Source organism: Budorcas taxicolor, chromosome 4 (genome assembly GCF_023091745.1).
Source record: "Budorcas taxicolor isolate Tak-1 chromosome 4, Takin1.1, whole genome shotgun sequence".
NCBI lineage: Eukaryota > Metazoa > Chordata > Mammalia > Artiodactyla > Bovidae > Budorcas > Budorcas taxicolor.
In genome coordinates, this window is record NC_068913.1 from 106,295,302 (window position 1) to 106,317,041 (window position 21,740).

Here is a 21,740-nt window from a genome sequence, read left to right on the forward strand (position 1 = left end):
GCTGATGCTCTTCCGCCTTTGTAGCCAAGGCAGCACCTCTCTCTCCCAGAGGTGCCCCTTGTGGCCAGCAGAGGAGGACCGTGACCTTGTTGGTTTCGCAGGCTCTTGACCCTGAACCATTAACACAGTGTCCACCCTCCCATCTCCTGTCTTTACTTCACACAGCAAGTTCTAACTCAGACCTACCCTCATGATTTCTGTTTTTTGAATGAGAAAAAAATTCCAATCCTCATCAGTTTTCTTGTACAAGGTCTTTAAAGAGCAAATAGAGATTCATAGCCTACATATATTTTCCTTCTCTGAGTAGTGTTTATTTAAATGCAGATGTCCTGGTTTCCCATGTAGAGTTGCAAGCAATACCTTTCAATTTAAATGTTAATAGGAGTGTAAACTTCAAATCAAAAGTTTTCCACAAGGGAGAACTGCGTCTTCTGGTTGTATTTGATGGTTCTCCTGGCCATTCTCCCTCCACCACCCTCATCATCCACCCCCCTCAGCCCACTCTTTTTCACTGTGCCGTCAGTGTTCTTTTTCTAAAAAGATTAGAATGCACCTTTGTCATTTTGAACACTAGCCTTTCAAACATTAGGATTGTGGAAGACAGATATTAGACTCAAACCCAACAGGACTCCTGGGAAGATTTTTCTTTATCTCAGCCTTTCCCTACAGAGTCCAGCTCAACGTTCCAAATTCTTTCTAAGGGGATTATTCTTTGTCCGACCCTGTGCAGTATTTTTCCAAGGCTTCAGATGTATGAGTGTGGTTTTCCGCTTCCCCTTCCCTCTCCCCTTCTTTTTACAAAAAAGCAGGAAGAGATAGGGAAAGAAATAACAGTTGACCCTTGAACAACACAGGTTTGAACTCTATGGATCCACTTATTTGCAGGTATTTCGAAAGGCTACCCACTCCAAAATTCTGGCCTGGAGAAGCCCATGGACTGTATAGTCCATGGGATTGCAAAGAGTCAGACACGACTGAGTGACTTTCACTTCACTTTTGCTTTCAAGAGTACATGCAACAGTAGTACAAGATGAGTGGTTGACTGAATCCCTGGATGTAGAACCTTCTATCTTCTGTAAGTGTACAGAGAGCTGACTACAAGTTGTAAGTGGATTTTCCACTGTGTCGAGGGTTGGCGCCTCTTAACCCCCTCATCATTCAATGGTTAACTGTGCAAGCTGTGTAAATTCCCAGGTGCAAAGTACTGCTGTAGGCACAGTGAACAAGCACAAAGAATTTAAAAAGGCAATTTCTCACTCCTAAAGAAATGAAATTAACACATAGGATAACACAGATGGTATGGAATGGGGCCATCTATATGTGAGTCATTCCATAGGCAGAGTAGCCTTTGGGATTTTCTCAAATACAAATAAAAAGCAACAAAGATTTAAAGATAATGAAAATAATATCTAATGCCTTAAATACAAATATGGTGACCATAATAACCTTTCTAAGGACCTTAGGGCCCAAATTTTGTGTGAGAATGTGATATCTGGCTTCATCTTCTTTTATTTCTTTATTTTCTCTTTCCCTCATTTCCTTGTGCTTTGTGCATTTTGTAAGACTCCTAAATATTTTGGAACAAGATCAGACTCGTACTCCATAAGTTGAATTGATTTTATACTATAAATTTCAATGATTTTGATTCCATTATTATGAGGTGTGTTATTTTTGTTTCAGAGAATCCTTTTCCATAGACTCTTGTTCTTATGTCGTGGAAGCAAGCTATGTTTCTTCTCTTGTCTCTTGGGGATATTTATATTGATTTAAAATTTTATTTTAAAATTTAAATATAATTTTTAAAGGTTATTTTCCGTTTACAGTTATTATGAGATATTGGCTGTATTCTTCTTGTTGTAAATACAGTGAATCCTTGAGCTTATCTACACCCAGTAATTTGTTTCCCCACCCTCAGCCCTGCATTCTCCTCCTGTCCCCCCCCAACACTGATAGGTGCTAGTTTACTCTGTATGTCTGAGTCTGTCTCTTTTTGTTATATTCACTAGTTTGTTGTATTTTTCAGATTCCACTTATAAGTGATATACAGTATTTGTTGTTCTCTTTCTGGCTTGTTTCACTTGGAGCATAATGCCCACCAAGTCCATCCATGTTGCTTCCAATGGCAAACTTTTGTTATTTTTTATGGAATACTGAATAGTATTTCATTGTGTGTGTCTGTATATACATGTATGTGTGTGTATATATATATATACACACACACATATATCATATTTTCTTTCTCCATTCATCTGTTGATGGACACTTAGGTTGCGTCCATATCTTGGCAATTGTAAACAATGCTGTTATGAGCCTTGCACATGTATCTTTTCAAATTTAGTGTTTTTGTTTTTTCGGATATATACCCAGGAGTGGAATTGCTAGGTCATAGGGTAATTCTATTTTTAGTTTTTTTGAGAAAATTCCATGCTGTTTTGTACAGTGGCTGCTCCAATTTACATTCCCACCAACAGTGTACAAGGATTCCCTTTTCTGTACATCCTCATGACAACACTGGTTATTTGTGGTCTTTTGACGATGGCCATTCTGACAGGTGTGATATGATATCTCATTGTGATTTTGATTTATATTTCTAATAATAATCTTTAATTTCTCCTCCCTGCTGGTTCGTTTCTTCAAGTTCTTTTTCTTCCAACTTATAGATTTTCTTCATATTTGGGGCTGCCTCAAAGCCCTGAGTAGGCAGTGGGCTTGTCAATGGGAAGCTTTGCTGTAGATAGTTGGAGGGACTGCTTATGCCTCCCTGCCTCCCGCCACACACACAAATAGTAATGTGTCTCAATATTTTCTCGTGTGCTGGTCATCACCAGAAAGGTCTCTCCCAGCTTCCAGGCTATAGGGCAGAGGCACAGCAGTCTGCTTCTGGGAACCAGGCAGAAGAGGTCTGGGGTCTCAAGGGTAAGCATTCAACATTCTGTAGGTGCACAGACACTTACTTGCCCTGTGTGCAATGACCCTCAGTTGTGCTGACCAGCTGTCACCTAAACTTATCGACTCCCAGTCCTAAGTACTCTCTCTCCACCCTGGGGGTGAGGAAAAGGGGTTATTCCTCAGAGGTGTGGAGTAGCCGAGGGGAGCTAGGGTTCTCATTCCATCCCAAACAACTTGTTTGAAATCCTTGTTTTAATCTCCCTCCCCTCTGCTTGACTTGCTGATGCATAGTGATTAATGCCAGTTCCTGAGCCTTTGGGGGGTTTGGCAGGATTGCTTTCAGCTTCCCCCCAACCCCTCTGCTGGCTCTGGTCTTGGCTTGTTAGGTCTGTTGAGAGTTATACTGTCTCTCAGTTTTGCAGCTTCCAGACTTCTGTTGCCGCCATCTTCTTCTCTGGTTTCCCCTTCCATGTGAATTTCTGTCTTTTAAAAAAATCTTGTAACTCTAATCCTTGCTTTATTTGGGAGGAAAAATGCTAGTTACATTTTTTTCCATCTGTGGTGATGATCCTGTAGGTCTTTAATTAGATTATTAATTTTATTTTCCCACACAACGCAGTAGCCCAACTCATTCCTTTTAAGTTTACTGGTTTGAGACTGTTGATCAAGAAATTATTTAACTTCTCTAAATCCTGTAAAATAGGAATATTTCTTGTCCTGCCTACCTTGAAGTTGTTGCTGCAGCTGCCCTGAGTTACCATGTGGATCTGAGGGCAGAATAAACAGCTGTATGTACATGGCTCTAGCAAAATCAGGCTCACCGGGTGATGGTGAATATCCTCTGGGGTCAGTGAAAATGCTCAGGCCTGACCTCTGGTTTTCATCCTTCTTTCTAGAACAACAACTTCGCCTGACTCTCGGTTTCTGTTGACAAAGCCTTTGGGAGACAGCAGAGTGCAAATAGTCTGTGTTGGAGGCACAGCCCTCCCTGACCTGGGAACACAGATGACTATTGTCTGTCTCAGGGCTTTTGGAAGAGGGATTATTCTCTCCATTTCTGTTTCTGCCTTTTGCTCTGTTTTCTCCTAAGTGACGCACTTGGCTTTCCTCCTCTAGCAGCGATACCTTTCTGTTCTGTAATGATTGGCATTTCCCTTTTCCTGCCCATCCCTCTTCCCCATCCTCATCCTAAGTACACATAGCTCACAGGGACCCATTATCCATTCAGCCCCCCAGGCGGCACCTTTGCTCCCTTGGGTCTGCATAGCCCAGGGGCCACTACCCACCAAGTGTGGCAGGAAGGGGCTCTGTGGCTTCTGCAGGGCTGTCCTCTCTAGTGCCACTAGAGATTCTTCCTAGAAATTCTAGGAGAGTCTTCCTAGAAACCGCCCTGCTACTGAAAAGGAAGCCAGTGGTTTCACAGGGGCATAGAAGGGAAATTTCCTGAGCTGTTTAAGGGGATATAAATAAATCTCCTTTAGACTAAAAATGCCCTGGTCTCTCATCTCCCATTCCCATCACCTCCTTGCCCTTGACTGCAGTGGAGAGCGGATGAGCCCCCCGTGGCAGAGAGTATCCCACAGCCAGGACTCAGTCCCAGTGGAGTGGGGAGGGGACCTTTTTCCACCAAGGAGGCAGCCCAGAGCTGGCTGCCTGAAGTCTGTTGTGACAAAGGAAGAGGGGGTGAAGGGACTAACGCTCGTGGCCGTGGAGAGATGGAGGGGCCTGGGTGACCACAGGCAGTTGAAAGAGAAAGGGGTGTGGCCCAGCTGGCAGGAAGGTCCTCCCTTCTTTCCAGCCAGCCACGGATGCCTGAGCACGGAGCCCGCTCAGGAAGCCTGGCACACATTTGAACGCTGGATCTAACATGTCCTCAACAAAGTTCCTTCTGGAGTGTTTAGTGATCTGAGCAGTCGGTGCAGCCTGATAATTAGGCCTCCTCAGCAGTGCCCGGGAGTGACTGTAACAGGTGTGACTGACTGCTCTCTGGCTGGGCAGGCACTCTGGGGTCAGCAAGGGTGGGAAGGACCCAGGAGAATTCAGTAGAGCAGGAACCTGCTCACGGCTCTCCGTGAACGTCCGCCTCTGTGGCAGGGCCCTGTCAGGCCCCCTTCATCACCGGGAGGGCTCACCTGCTGTTCTCCTCCCCACCCCCCAGCCAACTTCTTCCCCGGGGGTTGAGGAGGGGGCTGCCAGGGTCTCATCTTCAGTGTCAGGACCAGGGGCACGGACCACAGCCAGCTCTGGAGGTGGGGGAGGAGCAGGAGGTCTCAAGCCAGACTGTGCCCAGAATCCTCTGTTTCCTCTCCCGGCCAGGAGACTGGAGTGCGAGAGAGGCACAGAGGTGCTCCCCACAGAAACCTGGGTGTTTGTTTCCCCGGAGATGAGAAGAGACCATCAGTGCTTGCTTGGAATTGGGGGGGGGGGGGTGCTCATGTAGTTTGCTGTCCGGTGTCCCCCTCCCCACCTCCTCATCCTCCTTCCCTTCCTTCAAGAGAAGGGAATGCCCACGGGACCTCCAGGCTACTCTGCAGTCCCCATCCCCCAGGGTAGAGGCCAGATAAACAGCTCCTGTGTGGAGCCTGATTAGGGGTGTTACTCAGAAGGAAGAAAGCCAGATGATTCCAGGGAAGGAGTATGCAGCGGGTAGGGGGGCATGGCGGGTGGAGGGTCGGATACACCAGAGGGTCGGGCTGGAGCTGGGAGCAAGCTTAGCAAGATGCTGAGTGAGACTGACAGAGACATATCAGCAGCTCTGCTGTCTCCCTTCTGCTAAAAATTCCACCTTCCCAGACCTAAATAGAAGGAAATACAAAAAAAAAAAAAGAGTGGGTTCATAGAAACGTAGAGTTGATTCACTTTGCCTACAGCAGAAACTAAGGCAGCATTCACGTGCTAAGTCACTTCACCCAGGTCAAACTCTTTTTGACCCTGTGGACGATAGCCTGCCAGGCTCCTCTGTCCGTAGGATTCTCCTGGCAAGAATATTGGAGTGGGTTTCCATGCCCTCCTCCAGGGGATCTTCCCAAGCCAGGGATCAAACCCACGGCTCATGTCTCCTACCTTGGCAGATGGGTTCTTTACCACTGAGCCATCAGGGAAGTCCTGTAAGGCAGCAATACCCCCAATAAAAACTAATTTTAAAAAATCACCTTTCCAGACAGCCCTCCTCCCCCTACATGCCAGGCTTTGTCTGGTGGGTTGGCAGAGCATGGAGAGAGAAGGGCCTGATCAGGAAAGCTGAGGGGGCCTCCTCAGGGTTCAACTTGAGAGCAAGAAGCATGGTTCCCACCCTGCAACCACACGGGCGGGGGAAGCTGAGCCCCCTGGAGTCAGGCTGGAGGATGAGGAAGTCACACAGCTTCCTCTTCACCCCTGACCTCCTGAGAGACCAGCAAACCCTGCATGGGCGGGATAGAGTCCTTGGCAAGTGCCCAGACCCAGCCCAGCTCTAAGGGCCCGTTTGCCTGGTTCTCACTTCCCTGAAGGAAGAGTGATGCTGGGTTAGGACCTGGGAGCCGCACAGATCTGGGTTTGATGCCATGTCCTCCACGCTCTGTAGACTTTCCGTGGGTTACTCCATTTTCCAGATAAGGATAAAGACAATAGCTGTCTTAGAAGGTTGGGAGAGATGCCTGGGAAGAACAGTGCTGCACCCAGCACAAAGGAGGGAATGCAGAGGAAGTGGCAGCTGTTATGGTGGTGATCTCTCCTTCCACATATGGACTGGCTGTCCTAGCTGTGTTTGCACTCCAGGGTATGGTTCCTGGGGTTTCCCAGCTGGCTCAGGGGTAAAGAATCTGCCTGCAATGCAGGAGACTCAGGTTCAAGCCCTGGGTCCAGAAGATCCCCTGGAGAAGGGAGCTACCTACTCCAGTATTCTTGCCTGGAGAATCCCTGGACAGAGGAGCCTGGAGGGCTGTGCAGTCCATGGGGTCACACAGAGTCAGACATGACTGGGCAACTAAACAACAAATGCGGTTGCCGTCAGGGGCTCTGTCCTCTGCAAAGGAAGCTCAGTTGTGCCAACCTGTCTACACAGGGCCCCTGTGGTGCCCTCACCCCGCCCCCTGGCCCAGGGTTGGGGTGCACCAGACCCTGAGTTCCAGGCTCTGATGCTAACTGGTATCCACCTGTTTCCCCACAGACCTGCGCAGGATGACGGCCGGCTTCATGGGCATGGCAGTGGCCATCATCCTCTTCGGCTGGATCATCGGCGTGCTGGGCTGCTGCTGGGACCGAGGCCTTATGCAGTATGTGGCCGGGCTGCTCTTCCTCATGGGAGGTAAGGCTCGGGGGTGGTGGGCTGGGAGGTCCTAGTTACTGGCATTCTGAGAGAACAGCTGGTGGACATGCAGATGGAGACCCAGACTCCATTGGGAAGACTCCCCTTTCCTTCACTCATTCCAGCAGTGTGTTTTGAGTTCCTCTCAGCCGCTCACCACTGCTGGTCCTTGCCCTCTAGGGTCTCCCACCTGGTGTGCGAGACACGGTAGTGATGGCATTGAAACAGGTGTCGGATATGGAGCGAGTGTGACCCCAGGAGGTACTTGGGTGTTTTGAGCACGTAGTGTGTGCGTGGTATATACTGTGGGGCAGGAGGCAACTGCTGTCTGAACAGTTTCTTCAAAAGCCTACCTCCACCCTTGATTCCTGGGTCCTGCGCTGCTGCTCCCATTTCCAATGAGGCTCTAAAGCTGGTGGGACAAGGCTAAACCTTCTGTCACATGTCTCTTTCACCCTGTCACTGGTGTGGCCATAGGACCAGTCCAGCCCTGTGATGGGTGGTCCATAAGCAGAGCTGTGTAGCTATGAGGGAAAAGGTTCTTATCCGTGGGAAGTAAAAGCTCATTCACAGTCTATGCGGCCTCTTTTCTCCCTGAAGAGTTCAAGTGGGCTTTTTGGTCTCCTGGTTTGAGCCTCAATCCAAAGCAAAAGCTAACCGTGAGTGTGCCCTTCACAGGGCATTTCTTAGAGAGAGGTGGATGGACAAATTGCATGAAGTTAGGAAGAAGGGGAATTGGTTTTGTGCAGAAGGAATTGAAAATGCATACAGGGAAATGTGTAAGGGCAGGAGGAGAAGGGGATGACAGAGGATGAGATGGTTGGATGGCATCACCAACTTAATGGACATGAGTCTGAGCAAGCTCCAGGAGATGGCAAAGGACAGGGAAACCTGACGTGCTGCAGTCCAGGGGGTCTCAGAGAGTCAGATACGACTGAGCAACTAAACAATGGCAATAATGAGTCCTGTGCACTGAAGCCAGTGTTAGTTAGATGGCAGACACCACGTGAACTGCCTGACTTGGGATCTCTGACCAGCCCCAGGAGGTGGGGAGGTGGAGTGTCCTGCTGGAGATTGGAGGCGGCTGTCCTGGGTGGACAGAGAGATCTGGGGGCTAGTGAGCTGTGGGTTGGGAGAGAAGGAGAATTGTTGGGTTCAACTTGGCGCTGGGCTGTTTATCCTTATCCCCCTGAAGAACAGACGTCCCAAATCTAATTCTCTGTCACCAAGAGTCAGCCATCCCCGCCCAGCCACCACCTCCCTTGTGGGTCCCAGCTGGACTGAGGCAGAGGCCAGGGGAGGGAGAGGCATGGGCGGCTCCCTCATCCTTCCTTCCATCCCCCGCTGAGACAGGACCCCCCCCCCTCCCCCCCGCCAAACCAGCCCCACCATCTTTCCTGCGCCCCGGAGTCCTCCTCACTGAAGCAAGTGTCACACTCGGCTTGGGATGTCCATGCTTGGTTTTAGCAGCACCTTCCAGTCCGAAATCTTCCGTGGACCCCAGAACGTGAAGAGATCAAAGCGGAGTGCCTCTGTTTGCAACGCATGTTCTCTCTAAGGCTCTTGTGGTTGTACAAAGACAGACTCCAGTAAAACGGGGCTTTTCGAAGGCTCTAGAGAGGCCTCCCAGGAATCCGAGAAAAGCTGAGCAAACAGGCCTCGGGCAGAGCAGGAATCCGGGAGCCAGGGAGCTGATGCTCTTTCATCTCTGCTCTTCCAGGTGCTCCCACCTCCTGCACGCTGCTCCCTCCCCCATCCCTCCAGGCCAGCCCTGCTCAAATCCCACCAGGTGCTGTGGGTTGCCAGCTCTGACAGTTTCCAGACAGAGACAGTGCGGGGCCCGCTGATCTTTGCAGGTTGGCCACACACCATACCCCAGCACACTCCCCACTCACCTGAGACCTGGGTGGGCACTTTCTCCTAGAAGAGGGTGGGGGACAGGAGGGTGCCTGGGGCCCTGCCCCTCCCACCCCCATTTGCTGGGGCACCACCAGAAGCCTAGGGCTCTGGGATGCCGGGTGAAAGCCCTCAGGCTGGACTGGGGACCCGAGACCCCTCCCCACAGGGGAGTGAGTGATGGTGTTGATCCCCTTCCTCCTGGTTAGTGGTTCTATTTTTTTTTTTTTTTAAATTTACTTTCAGCTGTGCTGGGTCTTCATCGCTGCTTGGGCTTCTCTCTCGTTGCAGAGAGCAGGGGCTACCGCAACTGCTCTCACTTCTCACAGCGCTGGCTTCTCACTGCGCTGGCTTCTCCTGCGGTGGAGCTCAGGCTCTAGGGCCCTCAGGCTCAGTAGCTGTAGCTCCCGGGCACAGTAGTCGTGGTGCAGGGGCTCAGTTGCTCCGAGACATGTTCCCGGATCAGGGACCCAACCTGTGTCCCCTGCACTGGCAGGCAGATTCTTTACCACCGTGCCACCAGGGAAGCCCAGGTTAGTGGTTTGTAATCACTGCACAGTCAAATCGCCTGCAGGGCTTTTTAAAGAACTGATGCTGCGGCCTCGCCCAGGCTCATCCAAGCCAAACGCTTGAGGTGACCCTAATGTGCGGTAACTGGGAGGGTGGGGGGAGAGCTGGGGGAACCGGTGACTTTAAGAGTCCTCCAGCTCTGAACTGTCACGGTTCTGGGGACGAACCAGTCAGGAAGGCCTCTCAGAACTTATCTTCCTTCCCAGCTCCCCTGCCGTTATTTATGACTGCCTCTCCAGCTCTTAGGCCGCATCAGACAGGTGGTGCTGTCACAGGGCATGGGTTATTATCCTGGAGGCCCATCTGAGCCCTGATCACCAAGGGTTCCAGCTAAACTGGCTTTCCCCGCACATGGACTCCCTGCTGGCCTTTTCAATGGAAAAACCACAGTTCACGATAAAATGGCAACATCCAGAAGCTGCTGTCCTGAGAGCTGTTTAGTGCTGATGGGAGCATTGTTCTATTATAGGAGCAGAGCCATCTCGTCCACCCTGGAGCTTTGTTACCTGTGTCCGCAGGTAACAAGATCCTGGGGAGTGGAGGGGTGTCCACACATCTCGTGGTGACCTGCAGAGTGGCCCCAAGAGGTGAGAAAGAAGGACAGAGCCACTAAGAGCTGATCCCTTGATCCCTGGTCTTTGGGGGAAATTGAAGCTCTAGGTGGGAGAGGGTACCCTCTCCCTTTTCAAATGAGTGCCCTGTCCCAGGAGGCCTTCCCAGGTGGCACTGGTGGTAAAGAACCCACCTGCCAGCGCAGGAGACGTAAGAGACATGTGTTCGATCCCTGAGTTGGAATGATCCCCTGGAGGAGGGCACGGCAACCCACTCCAGTTTTCTTGTCTGGAGAATCTCCTTGGACAGAGGAGTCTGGCAAGCTACAGTCCATAGGATTGAAAAGAGTCGGACACGACTGAGAGACTTAGTAGGCGTGCATGCCGAGGAAGCCAGACACAGTCATGGTGAGGGGAGTGGGAGGAGGTTGGTGGTCCTGATGCCCAGAGCAGCTGCTGCTTGCTGACCCCAGGAGTCTGGTTTAGCTCAGAGCCTGGCAGGGAGCAGACTCAGAGCAGAAGCTGTGCTTCCCTGTCCCTGCTCAGCACAGAGTTACTGAGAGGTGAAGTGTCTTCCCAGAGACAAAGCCTTGTCATGAAGACCCTGTGTGTCATGAAAAGACATCTCAGCACCAACTACTCCCGGAACCAGAACTGGACTGGTGCCTATCCTCCAGGAGTTCCTCTTCTACGGGTGACCCATGGAAAGGCTTGGAGAGTCAGCTCCCTCTGACAGCCACCTTATGAACATGGCAAAGCTGTCCCTCAGACTGTAGATATTTGTGACCAAATGTCCCATGGCTTTAGCTCTCACCCAGATTCAGTTCAGTTCAGTCACTCATTTGTGTCCAACTCTGCAACCCCATGAATCGCAGCATGCCAGGCCTCCCTGTCCATCACCAACTCCCGGAGCTTACTCAAACTCATGTCTGTTGAGTCAGTGATGCCATCCAACCATCTCATCCTCTGTCATCCCCTTCTCCTCCTGCCTTCAATCTCTCCCAGCATCAGGGTCTTTTCAAATGAGTCAGCTGTTAGCATCAGGTGGCCAAGGTACTGGCGTTTCAGCTTCAACATCAGTCCTTCCAATGAACACTCAGGACTGATTTCCTTTAGGATGGACTGGTTGGATCTCCTTGCAGTCCAAGGGACTCTGAATAGTCTTCTCCAACACCACAGTTCAAAAGCATCAGTTCTTCGGTGCTCAGCTTTCTTCACAGTCCAGCTCTCACATCCACACATGACTACTGGAAAAACCATAGCCTTGACTAGACAGACCACCCAGACTGGCTCAGTCTCTAGCTGAGCACAGATTAGTGCCCAAGGGGTTTGATTGGACGGCCAGTGAGAACAGCTACTGGGGACCCGTCTGACCACCAAAGGTCTCCCAAGCTGGCCAGGTGTGGGGGTGGTGTGGTGAGCAGGTGGAAAGAAGGGGTCAGTAAGAGCAAAAAGGGCAAATTGAAAGTGAAGGGTCCAAAGATGGAATTGCAGTTGACTTCAGATGACCCAGCCGGGGCCAAAATAAGAGGTTCTATCCACAGTCTCTTATCTGTTCCCAAATGAATAGGTGTGGCCCACACTGGGTGCTTCTCTTTTCCAGGATTTAACTATTTCCAGGCTTAAAGAGAGGGCGCCCCGCACCTCAGGAGATGACTAGCAACAAATTGTTTAATTAACGCTCAACCCGGAGGAGGCAATTAGTTAAGTATGGCAGCTCTGTTGGGCCAGGAGGCCGGGGGTGGTGGGTGGGATCCAGTTTCCCCTTTGGCAAGCCTTCTGGGGAGAATCTAGCTCAGACTGGCACAGCAGCATTTGGTGTGACTGCCAGAAACGAGTGTCTGGTTGAATCACCAGTGGGATTCAGATGTACAGGGACAGGATGGCACAGGGGGAAGGACAGCGTGGCGAGGGGCAGATGACTATGAGGGGTACTTGTAACTGACTCACCGGGCGCATCTAGAGCCGCCCCATGGGCACAGGTCTACAAATGGGTGGGAACGTCCAAAGCCTGTGCCCCACCCCCTCAGCACTCCTCTCCCACATCCTCCCACACTCCTGGAAGACATCCATCCTTTGCCATGAGCTTTCATCAAGGTTGACGCTGGAACCTCCTGTGTAGACTGGTACCCAGCAATCAGTACTTCACAGAGCAGTTGGCATTATATTTTTGAAACTATAAATCAGATGTTAACTCATCTGCTTCCAGTGTGCCAAAAACTTGCTCTTGAACTTAAAATCCAAATTCCTTTCCCTTCTTCTGAGGCTATCTCCTCAAAGCTAGGAGCAGAGAGAGTCTGGGACTCCTTCCATCTCTGACCTTCAGATTCTTTTTTTTTTAAGAGACTTTCTTTTTTGGAACAGTTTAGGTTTACAGAAAAATTGAGGAAATAGTACAGAGAACTTACGTATTCCCCTTTGCCCTTGAACACAGTTTTCCCTGTAATTAACATTTTAGTACAATATATTTATTATAGTTAACAAATGTTGGCACGTTGTTATTCATTAATGTCCATAGTTAGTTGTTTTTATTCCTTTTTGTGTTGTTACCTGATGCCCTTTTTCTGTTTCTGAGTCCCTTCCAGAAATTCCCATTATGTTGTCATGTCTCACTGGGCTCCTCTCGACTATGACTGTTTCTCAGACTTCCCTGGTTTTTGATGACCTCGCCAGTTGAGTACTTGAGGAATACTGGTCACGCATAGTGTGGGATGCTCCTCTGTTGGACCTTAGATGGTTTTCTTCTAGTGATTAGACTGGGTTATGGGTTTGGGGAAGAAGAGTACACAGGTAAGGTGCCATTTTCATCACGTCATTTCAAGGGTACATGCTATCCCATGATCTATGATGGCTGAGATTGCCCTTCATCCCCTGGAGTAAGGAGTATGTGTCAGGCTTCTCCACTGTAAAGTTACTCTTCTGCTTTCTCTGTTTCCATGCTGCTGTCTTTGGAAGGAAGTCAGTAGGCACAGTCTACACCTAAGGAGTTGGGGGCTGTTTCTCTGCCTTTCGGTGGAATAGCTACATAAACTATTTGGAATTCTTCTGCATGGGAGATGCATCTCTTCTTCCCTGTTTATTGAAAGTAAAAGCGTTAGTCACTCAGTCGTGTCTGGCTCTTTGCCACCCTATGGACTGCAGCCTGCCAGGCTCCTCCGTCCATGGGGTTCTCCAGGCAAGAATACTGGGGTGGGTTGCCATTCCTTTCTCCAGGGGATTTTCATGACCCAGGGATTGAACCTGGGTCTCCTGCTTTGCAGGCAGGTTCTTTAAATTATTTATTCATTTCAATGTGGATTCATGAATGTTGATTTTATAGTTTGAATCATAATTCAGTACTGTTTACCTTGTTGTCCAGCTGTCCCAGTTTTGACCACTGGGAGCTCTTTCAGTTGGCCCCTGTGCCCTTTGGTATACTCATCAATGTAGCCTTTTGATTTTGCTTTTTGTGAGCACTTCATTAGTTTTGGGCACTTCAAGGTGCTCCAGGCTCATCTAGTGTTATTTCCTGCCCTCGTCTTAGAACTGGCCATTTCTCCAAGGAGCCTGGTTCCTTCTGTTGGAGAATGGTAAATCAAGACCTGGATATTGGGTGTCTGCAGCATTTAACATTCTCCAACTCCCCACGACCACCACCAACATAGACATCAGCTCCATGAGCCCCAAAAGCTTATCTGCCTTGTTCTCCAAGGTACCCCCTGTGTCTGAGAAGTGTCTGCAGCCTCCAATATCTGTTGAATGCATGTGTCAAAGGAGGGAATTGTGTACAACAGAGAAAGTGTTTTGTTTTTTCTTGATTAGAGCCAGAAGTCCTTCAAGAAATTAGCCTGTTTTATCTTCTGTTCCTGGTCTGACCTTCTCCTCTTCCATGGGGTTTCTTATTCTCCTTTTATCTTTATTTGAACAGTCCTGGAGTCTGTCTCAAATTCCTTTTGGATAGAGGGTATGAATTATACATGACCTCAGAAAGAACTTTCTGTTTTTAATTTGGACTCCTAGAAAGTTAGAAATGGAAGGGGGCCTTAGAGACCATCCAGTTCGACCTTCTCGTATTTCAAGATAAGAGGAGTTATGTCGGCTGTTCTAGGTCACAAGGACCTTGATAAAGGTCCAGCAGTTCTGAAAACTTACAAGCCTAGAATGAAAAGGCTGAGGCATGGGTGTCTGGTGGCAGAAATGGAACCAGAGCCCAGTCGGGGACGCCAGCCTGGCTTCTTGCAGCCCATCCTGCTCTCTCTGCTGCCAGCTTCCCGTGTGGGAGATCCCCATGACCCCCTGTGCCATACATGTCTGCCCACAGCGGCATCGCTCCGATTCTGTACTTCTGCTGCTACTGCTGCTAAGTGGCTTCAGTCGTGTCCGACTCTGTGCGACCCCATAGACGGCAGCCTGCCAGGCTCCCCCGTCCCTGGGATTCTCCAGGCAAGAATACTGGAGTGGGTTGCCATTTCCTTCTCCAATGCATGAAAGTGAAAAGTGAAAGTGAAGTGGCTCAGTCATGTCTGACTCTTAGCTACCCCATGGACTGCAGCCCACCAGGCTCCTCCATCCATGGGATTTTCCAGGCAAGAGTACTGGAGTGGGGTGCCATTGCCTTCTCCGTCTGTACTTCTAAGCAGATGTAACTCTCAGAATCTGGCTCCATTCCCTTTCTATTCCTCTCTTCTCAAAGCACAAAGGGGCGTGTGGAAGAGATGGTGGCCAGAATTGAGGGCACAAGTTCTCATGGGAAGAGGAAGTCTTTAAAGCTCCTTTTCCTCCCACCTGTGATCAGTATAACCTTGTCTGACTCCCCAGTCAGTCCAGAGAGCAAAGAGGATGCTCCCAGAGAAGCTCAAGCTATCCACTTTGAGTGACTGCAGTCATCTGCAAGCCAGTGACGCTCAATGACAGCCCTCACCAAGCCCACCAGAGAGCAGTTGTACGGTAAACCCCCAGATACCCCTCTTCTGATAGGAAAAGACCTTGATAAAGGTCCAGCAATTCTGAAAACTTCCCTGGTAGCTCAGCTCATAAAGAATATGCCTGCAATGCAGGAGACCCCAATTCAATTCCTGGGTTGGGACGATCCCCTGGAGAAGGAATAGGCTTTCCAGCATTCTTGGGCTTCCCTGGTGACTCAGATGGTAAAGAATCCGCCTGCAATGTGGGAGACCCAAGTTCAATCCCTGGATTGGGAAGATCCCCTGGAGGAGGGCATGGCAACCCACTCCCGTATTCTTGGCCTGGAGAATCTCCATGGACAGAGGAGCCTGGCAGGCTGCAGTCCATGCAGGTCACAAACAGTCAGACATGACTGAGTAACTAAGCACGCACATAAGCCTAAAATGCAGAGCCCAAGGTATGGGTGTCTTGACTGGGTGAATGTGTCTTCCAGGCAGTAAGTGGAGTGGTTTTAGGGATGCTGTGAAGTAGGACGACCTCTAAGCTTCCCCATCAGCCTCTCCCTACTGTCCTCCCAAGTGCCAGCACCACTCGGAAAGGTGGCTAGGACTGAGTTTCTCTAAGTTCAGTAGGAACTGTGTCTCAACATTCATGACTCATGGTTACGAGAAGCGTGACCACGTAAGTTAGATACTATTCTGGGGAGAGAGGAGACAATCAATAAGCCCATGACTTAGCACGAGGCACGCTTATAAGAAACCCTTAGCAAATGATAGCTGTTGCTCTTCTGTGTAAATGGTACTAAAGTGGAAGTGAACATTACACACGTACCCCAAGTGAATTCCCTTCTAATAGGCAGAAGAGTCTATAATCCATCATGACCAACAAGGGCATAAAGCCCATCTACCTACCTTGCTGAACGGCCTCTATAACTTCAGGTGAGATTTCACTACAACGTCACAACGCTTCTCTTGACTTTTTGTCTTACAGCCTTTCTATCACAGTCCTCAGCAGAGATTCACAGACTACTGCATATCCTGGGATTTATCTTGCCCTTTGGAAGGTGCATATTTGAATATGTTGTAGCATTTGATGATTGCATTCAAAACAAAGACCTTTGTGAGGAGGAGGGACCTTGTCAGGAAGATTAGGAAATAACATGCATGCTTGCCTGATATAGAATCAGTGGCCAGGACAGTGTGTCTGGGGCTTCATTTTTGCCTTAAGAGTTGAAATAGACCCCAAAGCACGTGCGCCCTTACCACCCAGTGGGACCTCCTCTGTTACAGATTTGCACTTTGGAGGAGAATGGTAAGCAGCGCTGGCTCTGTAAACCCTAATCTGATCAGTGGAGGCCTTCCCAGAATGGCCTGTCACCTGCCCATCAAGCACTCAACACAGCCACACCACTACAGATCATCCAGGGCAGACGCTAACTGATGCATTGCTTCCGTTTTCTCACCTGTAACACAAGGCTAATAATAGTACCCATTTGAGGCATAGTTGTGAATACTATAGAGTTAACTTGTATAAAAAGGTGCCATTGTTCTCAGTAAATTTCTAGACTTTATTATTTTTACAACTGAGATGCTCCTTTTTAAAAAACAACAACTACCTTCAGGGGCGCTTTGCTCTAAGCAGCCCCATGTCACCAACACCAACAGCAACAGCACACAAAGACACACACACCACAGGGTGGTGAAGATGAAATTGTTGAACAGGTATCATTTCTCTGGCTAATCACCACCCTACTCATGCATTCATTCAATACTGATTGCCTGTACTATGTGCCAGACACTGATTAAGCCACTGGGCTGTGGTAGGAAATAGGATCAAGTCCTCATGAAGCTTTCATTCTAGCTAGAGACACAGACAAGAAGCAAGTCCCATAAAGTAAACACATGATCTGATATCAGGGGGTGAGAAAAATGGAGAAAAATTAAGCTGGGAGGGAGATGGAGAGTCCTGGGGGGGCATCATTGTAGGTGAAGGGCCATTGAGTGGGGATGGAGGCCCCTCGGGGTGGTTATGGTGAACAGAGATGTGAGTGAAGGGAGTATGCTGAGCCATGGGAAGACTCAGGAAAGATTAGACCCTGCCAGAACAAACAGCAGGTGTAGAGGACATCCTGAGATGGGGATGAGCTTCTTGGGTCTGAAAAAGCTGAGCAAGGGGAGAGGATTGTGCCAGGAGCAGAGTGAGATGAAGATATGCCCAAAGCTGGGTGGATGGTGTAGGGCCTTGGAGGCCACGGTCTGGGCTTGATTGATTCTGCCTTACCCTCAGTCTATTTCATAGATTGCTCTGGGCTTCTCCCCTGGGCGATCACTGGACATTGTGTGACATTTATCAGTGGTCTGGCTTCCTTTGGGGGTCCTTGCAGCTGGGGCTTCTTCAGCCGGCCGTGCCCAGTTCCAGTGAGTGAGGGTGTGATGTCTGTGCCTGGGGTGGCCAGGTTAGGGTAGGAGGACTGTCATGTAGCCCCTGAAGGTGCTGCATTGCCACACCCCTGGTAACATCTTTCCCCTCCAACCGAGACCAGCTCCATAATTTGTGAGGACCAGGGTAAAATGAAAACTTGGACCCCTTTGTTGTTCATTGTTCAGTCGTTCAGTCATGTCCGACTCTTTGTGACCCCATGGACTGCAGCACACCAGGCTTCCCTGTCCTTCACCATCTCTCGGCGCTTGCTCAAACTCATGTCCATCGAGTCAGTGATGCCATCCAACCATCTCATAATCTGTCATCCCCTTCTCCTCCCAACTTCAATCTTTCCCAGCATCAGGGTCTTTTCCAGTAAGTCAGTTCTTCACATCATGTGGCCAAAGTGTTGGAGTTTCAGCTTCAGCATCGCTCCTTCCAATGAATATTCAGGACTGATTTCCTTTAGGATGGACTGGTTGGATCTCCTTGCAGTCCAGGGGACTCTCAAGAGTCTTCTCCAATACCACAGTTCAAAAGCATCAATTCTTCAGCGCTCAGCCTTCTTTGTGGTCCCCTTATTAAAACATTATTAAGAATTTCAAGATGGCAACAGCAGAATATTAAAGCCAGCACATAGCTGCTCATGTCGCAGGCCCCCGAGCCATCTCCGCCTCCAGCATCGCCCCACACCCAGACTCCTTGATCCCAGGACACCACAGCCTTTTGCTACAGACACTCCCAGAGAACTTGAAAACTCAGGTCTCCTCCCTGTTCTGCATGCAGCTGCCCTCCTCCCTAACTGAGGCCAAGTCTGCTGGGCTGAAAATCACCCTTGCCCTTTGATGACTGGATAATCATGCAGAACAAGTGTTCCCCCTTCCCTCACATCAAAGCTCCTCTCTGAACATTGCCGACACAAGCTGCTTATAAGACGTGGTGGAGGGTATTTTCTGCTGCCAACAGGGAGGGGAGCATCTTCCAAAACTGACAGGGTCTCAGACCGGGCAGCTAAGGTCGGAATTTATTGAGACTTGGAACCTTGGTGTAAGACCTTTATATTTCTATGCAGGTCTTTGATTAAGATTGGGTGAGAATATTGATAACATCCCAGATCAATGGAAACAGCAGGATTGAAAAAGCCTTAGCACTCAGGCTGTCTGTTGATGCTTTAAATGGAAGAGTTGATGGATCTCCCATGTGTGCATGCGAAGTCACTTCAGTTGTGTCCAATTCTTTGCAATCCCATATACTGTAGCCCACTAGGCTCCTCTGTCCATGGGGTTCTCCAGGCATGAATACTGGAGTGGGTTGCCATGCCCTCCCTCCTCCAGGGGATCTTCCCTACCCAGGGATCAAACTCATGTCTCTTGAGTGTCTCCTGCATTGCAGGCAGATTCTTTACCTGCTGAACCATCAAGGAAGAACTGATGGATCTCTTGGGAAGTTCCTATAATGCAGTACAACCCCTGCATGGGCAGGACAGACCTAGAAGTGTCAAGGTTTAAGGAACGGAATGGCAGGGTTAGGTTACTACAGATGGTGAAGCATGGTTTTGGTACAGCATCTAGGCTGAATCTGGGTAGACGATTTCGGGTCCCACTCAGGATGAGTGTTTTCTCCACAACTCTGGTGCCTACCGGGCTGTCATGCCTCCACCAACACAGACATGAACAGATACAGTCCAGACTCAGTCTGGGACCCTGACAGCCTGTCTTTCCTGGGTTAGAAATACTAACAGGACTGCCCCAAATTGGGGTCTCTTGCTTCCAGACAATGGGCCATCAGCAAGAATGGATTGGGAAGGGCAGCCAAGAAGAGTAGGGGCGGGGGTGGTTCAGGTAAGCTGGAAAACCATCTCTCTCCTGGAATCGTTGTCGAGAAATAAGAGATTTCTCCAATAGCCTTTCCAGTGGGAGCAGAAAGACCCAGAAGGTGGTGGCAATGCCACAGAACTTGATTGCCATGGAAATTGAGGTAATTTCTAAAGCAGCCTCAAAAGCCTCCCTCCCTGTGGTTCTTTCTAGGATGTTCTTACAGAGGTGTGCAAGCTTCAGAGAAAGGGAACTTGGCTGCCAAGCTCCTGCCTCTTGAAATCAGTCATCAATCAAAGAATAATGCTCATTCCTGGAGTAAATGCACAGACCCCTCCTGAAAGCCTTAAAAGCTGTTCCCCAGAAACAGTGACGAGGGAGGCCCTGGTGGACGTGATGAATGGCCTCTCTCTAGTGCTGGGTGCAGAGAGGAGAATGAGGACCCAGAAAGGCGGCATCAGAAATAGCCATGCCCAGGAAAGGAGGGGAGGGGATTCCACCCTCGAGAGGCTCCTGTCGCCCCTACTGCTTGGATGTCTATGATGCACAGTGTGTACAGGGTTGGAGGGCTTCCCAGGGGGTGCTAGTGATAAAGACCCTGCCTGCCACGCAGGAGGCATAAGAGACTTGGGTTTGATCTTCCTGGGTCAGGAAGATCCCCTGGAGGAAGCTATGGCAACCCACTCCAATATACTTGCCTGGAGAAGCCCGTGGACAGAGGAGCCTGGTGGGCTGTACAGTCCCTAGGGTCGCAAAGAGTTGGACATGACTGAGCTCGCATGCATACCACACCAAGAATTGTCATGTAATCAGACATATTAAGCCATATTTGACATATTTCCGCAACAAATTCTAACTCAGTTCAAAAAATATTTCTGTGAGAATACACAGTGCTTTAAAAATTGAGTAAACATAGGTCTTATTTTAAGGAAGTTTATTTTCTATACTTTTGATAGAGAGAGTAGAGTGGGTTTGATCCCTGAGTCAGGAAGATCCCCTGTAGAAAGGAATGGTAACCCACTCCAATATTTTTGCCTGGAGAATCCCATGGACAGAGGAGCCTGCCAGACTACAGTCCATGGGGTCGCAAAGAGTTGGGCGTGACTGAGGCAAATTAGCGTGTACGCACACATGTGCAGGATTGCTCAGGGTACCAGACACAGGGAAAATGTCCCATACCAGACACAGGGGCACCCTGAGGTAGGCTAAGAGGACATCACCAACAGGTGAGCTGAGGTGTGTGCACAGTAGAACCCAGCTCCCTCTGGGGACCAGAGGGGTGATCTGGAGAAGCAGCCCAGGGCAGAGAGCTGGGGGCAGGGCCAGGCAGCCTCCATAGTGCAAAGTCAGGCACGCCTTGGGCCCGGGGCTGCACCCCCTCCACCACCCTGCACCGCACTGTGAATGATGACCCCTGTGGGGGTTAGCAAGCCCAAACCAGTTGCTATCTGCATTGTCCCACGATATGCTGGTGATGGCCTTGAAGGTCTAGGAGGTGCTGGTGAGGGAGTGATTCTTGGCAGACTGAAAGCATGATACTGGAGAAGGTTTGTGAAGACAGACCCAGAGGCATCAGTCAGCTCTGCTCTGCTGGACATGCTTCTTCATCCAACAGAACTAGGGCTTTGGGGACAGATGGGGAATGACTCACTTTTTGTCTCCAGGTATAAAATACTTGGTGGCTCGGGGTAAAGGAGCCACATGCAATATACAAGACACAGGAGGTGTGGGTTCAGTCCCTGGCTCAGAAAGATCCCCTGGAGAAGAACATGGCAACCCACTCCAGTATCCTTGCCTGGGAAATCCCATGGACAGAGGAGCCTGGCAGGCCATAGTCCATGGGATCACAAAAGAGTCAGACACAACTGAGCAACTGAACAAACAGAAAAATAATCAGAGAATGAGTGCCTTTGTAGAGAGTTTCTCTCCCTGATGTTCTGGAAGTCTGATTTCAAGTATGCTTTGCTCTTATCAGATCATGTCTCATACCATGTGTCTTGATTTGGGGTTTGGAAAATACCCTCACCCTATCTATAGGAGCCATCAGAGCATCAAGGATGTCCAAGATGTGGTTGTGAGAGAGGAGAGCCCATTCCCCACTTCAGTGAACCATTGGAGTCTGCCCAATGTTCATAATTCATTAAATAAACAACCCCATAAGTACCTGCTAAGTACTCAAGGATAAAACATATGATACTTTGGAGGATAAAAGATAAAATAAAACTCCTGCCTGCCTGAGAGCTGCCTACAATCTTAGGGGAGAGTCAGACACCTAGACCAGTTAGTCTGATAAATGAGTCATTTCCCTTTTCAAGACTGACAATTTTACAATGCAAAATATTAAGAACGAGAATTCTGTGTCATTTCAGCAGCAAGGAGGATGAGGACCTCTTTGAACTACCTCTCTACCGTTCTTGGGAAAGGAGGGTG

The 21,740-nt window shown here is 49.4% G+C and overlaps 1 protein-coding gene across 1 annotated transcript in view; it reads left to right on the plus strand.

Moving 5' to 3' along the window:
• TMEM178B (transmembrane protein 178B) overlaps window positions 1–21,740 on the plus strand; it is a 401,231-nt gene that overhangs the window by 359,872 nt on the left and 19,619 nt on the right. Inside the window, exon 3 of the mRNA XM_052638836.1 lies at window positions 7,037–7,174. Within this exon, the coding sequence (XP_052494796.1) occupies window positions 7,037–7,174 (138 nt within the window). The remainder of the gene's footprint in view (window positions 1–7,036; window positions 7,175–21,740) is intronic.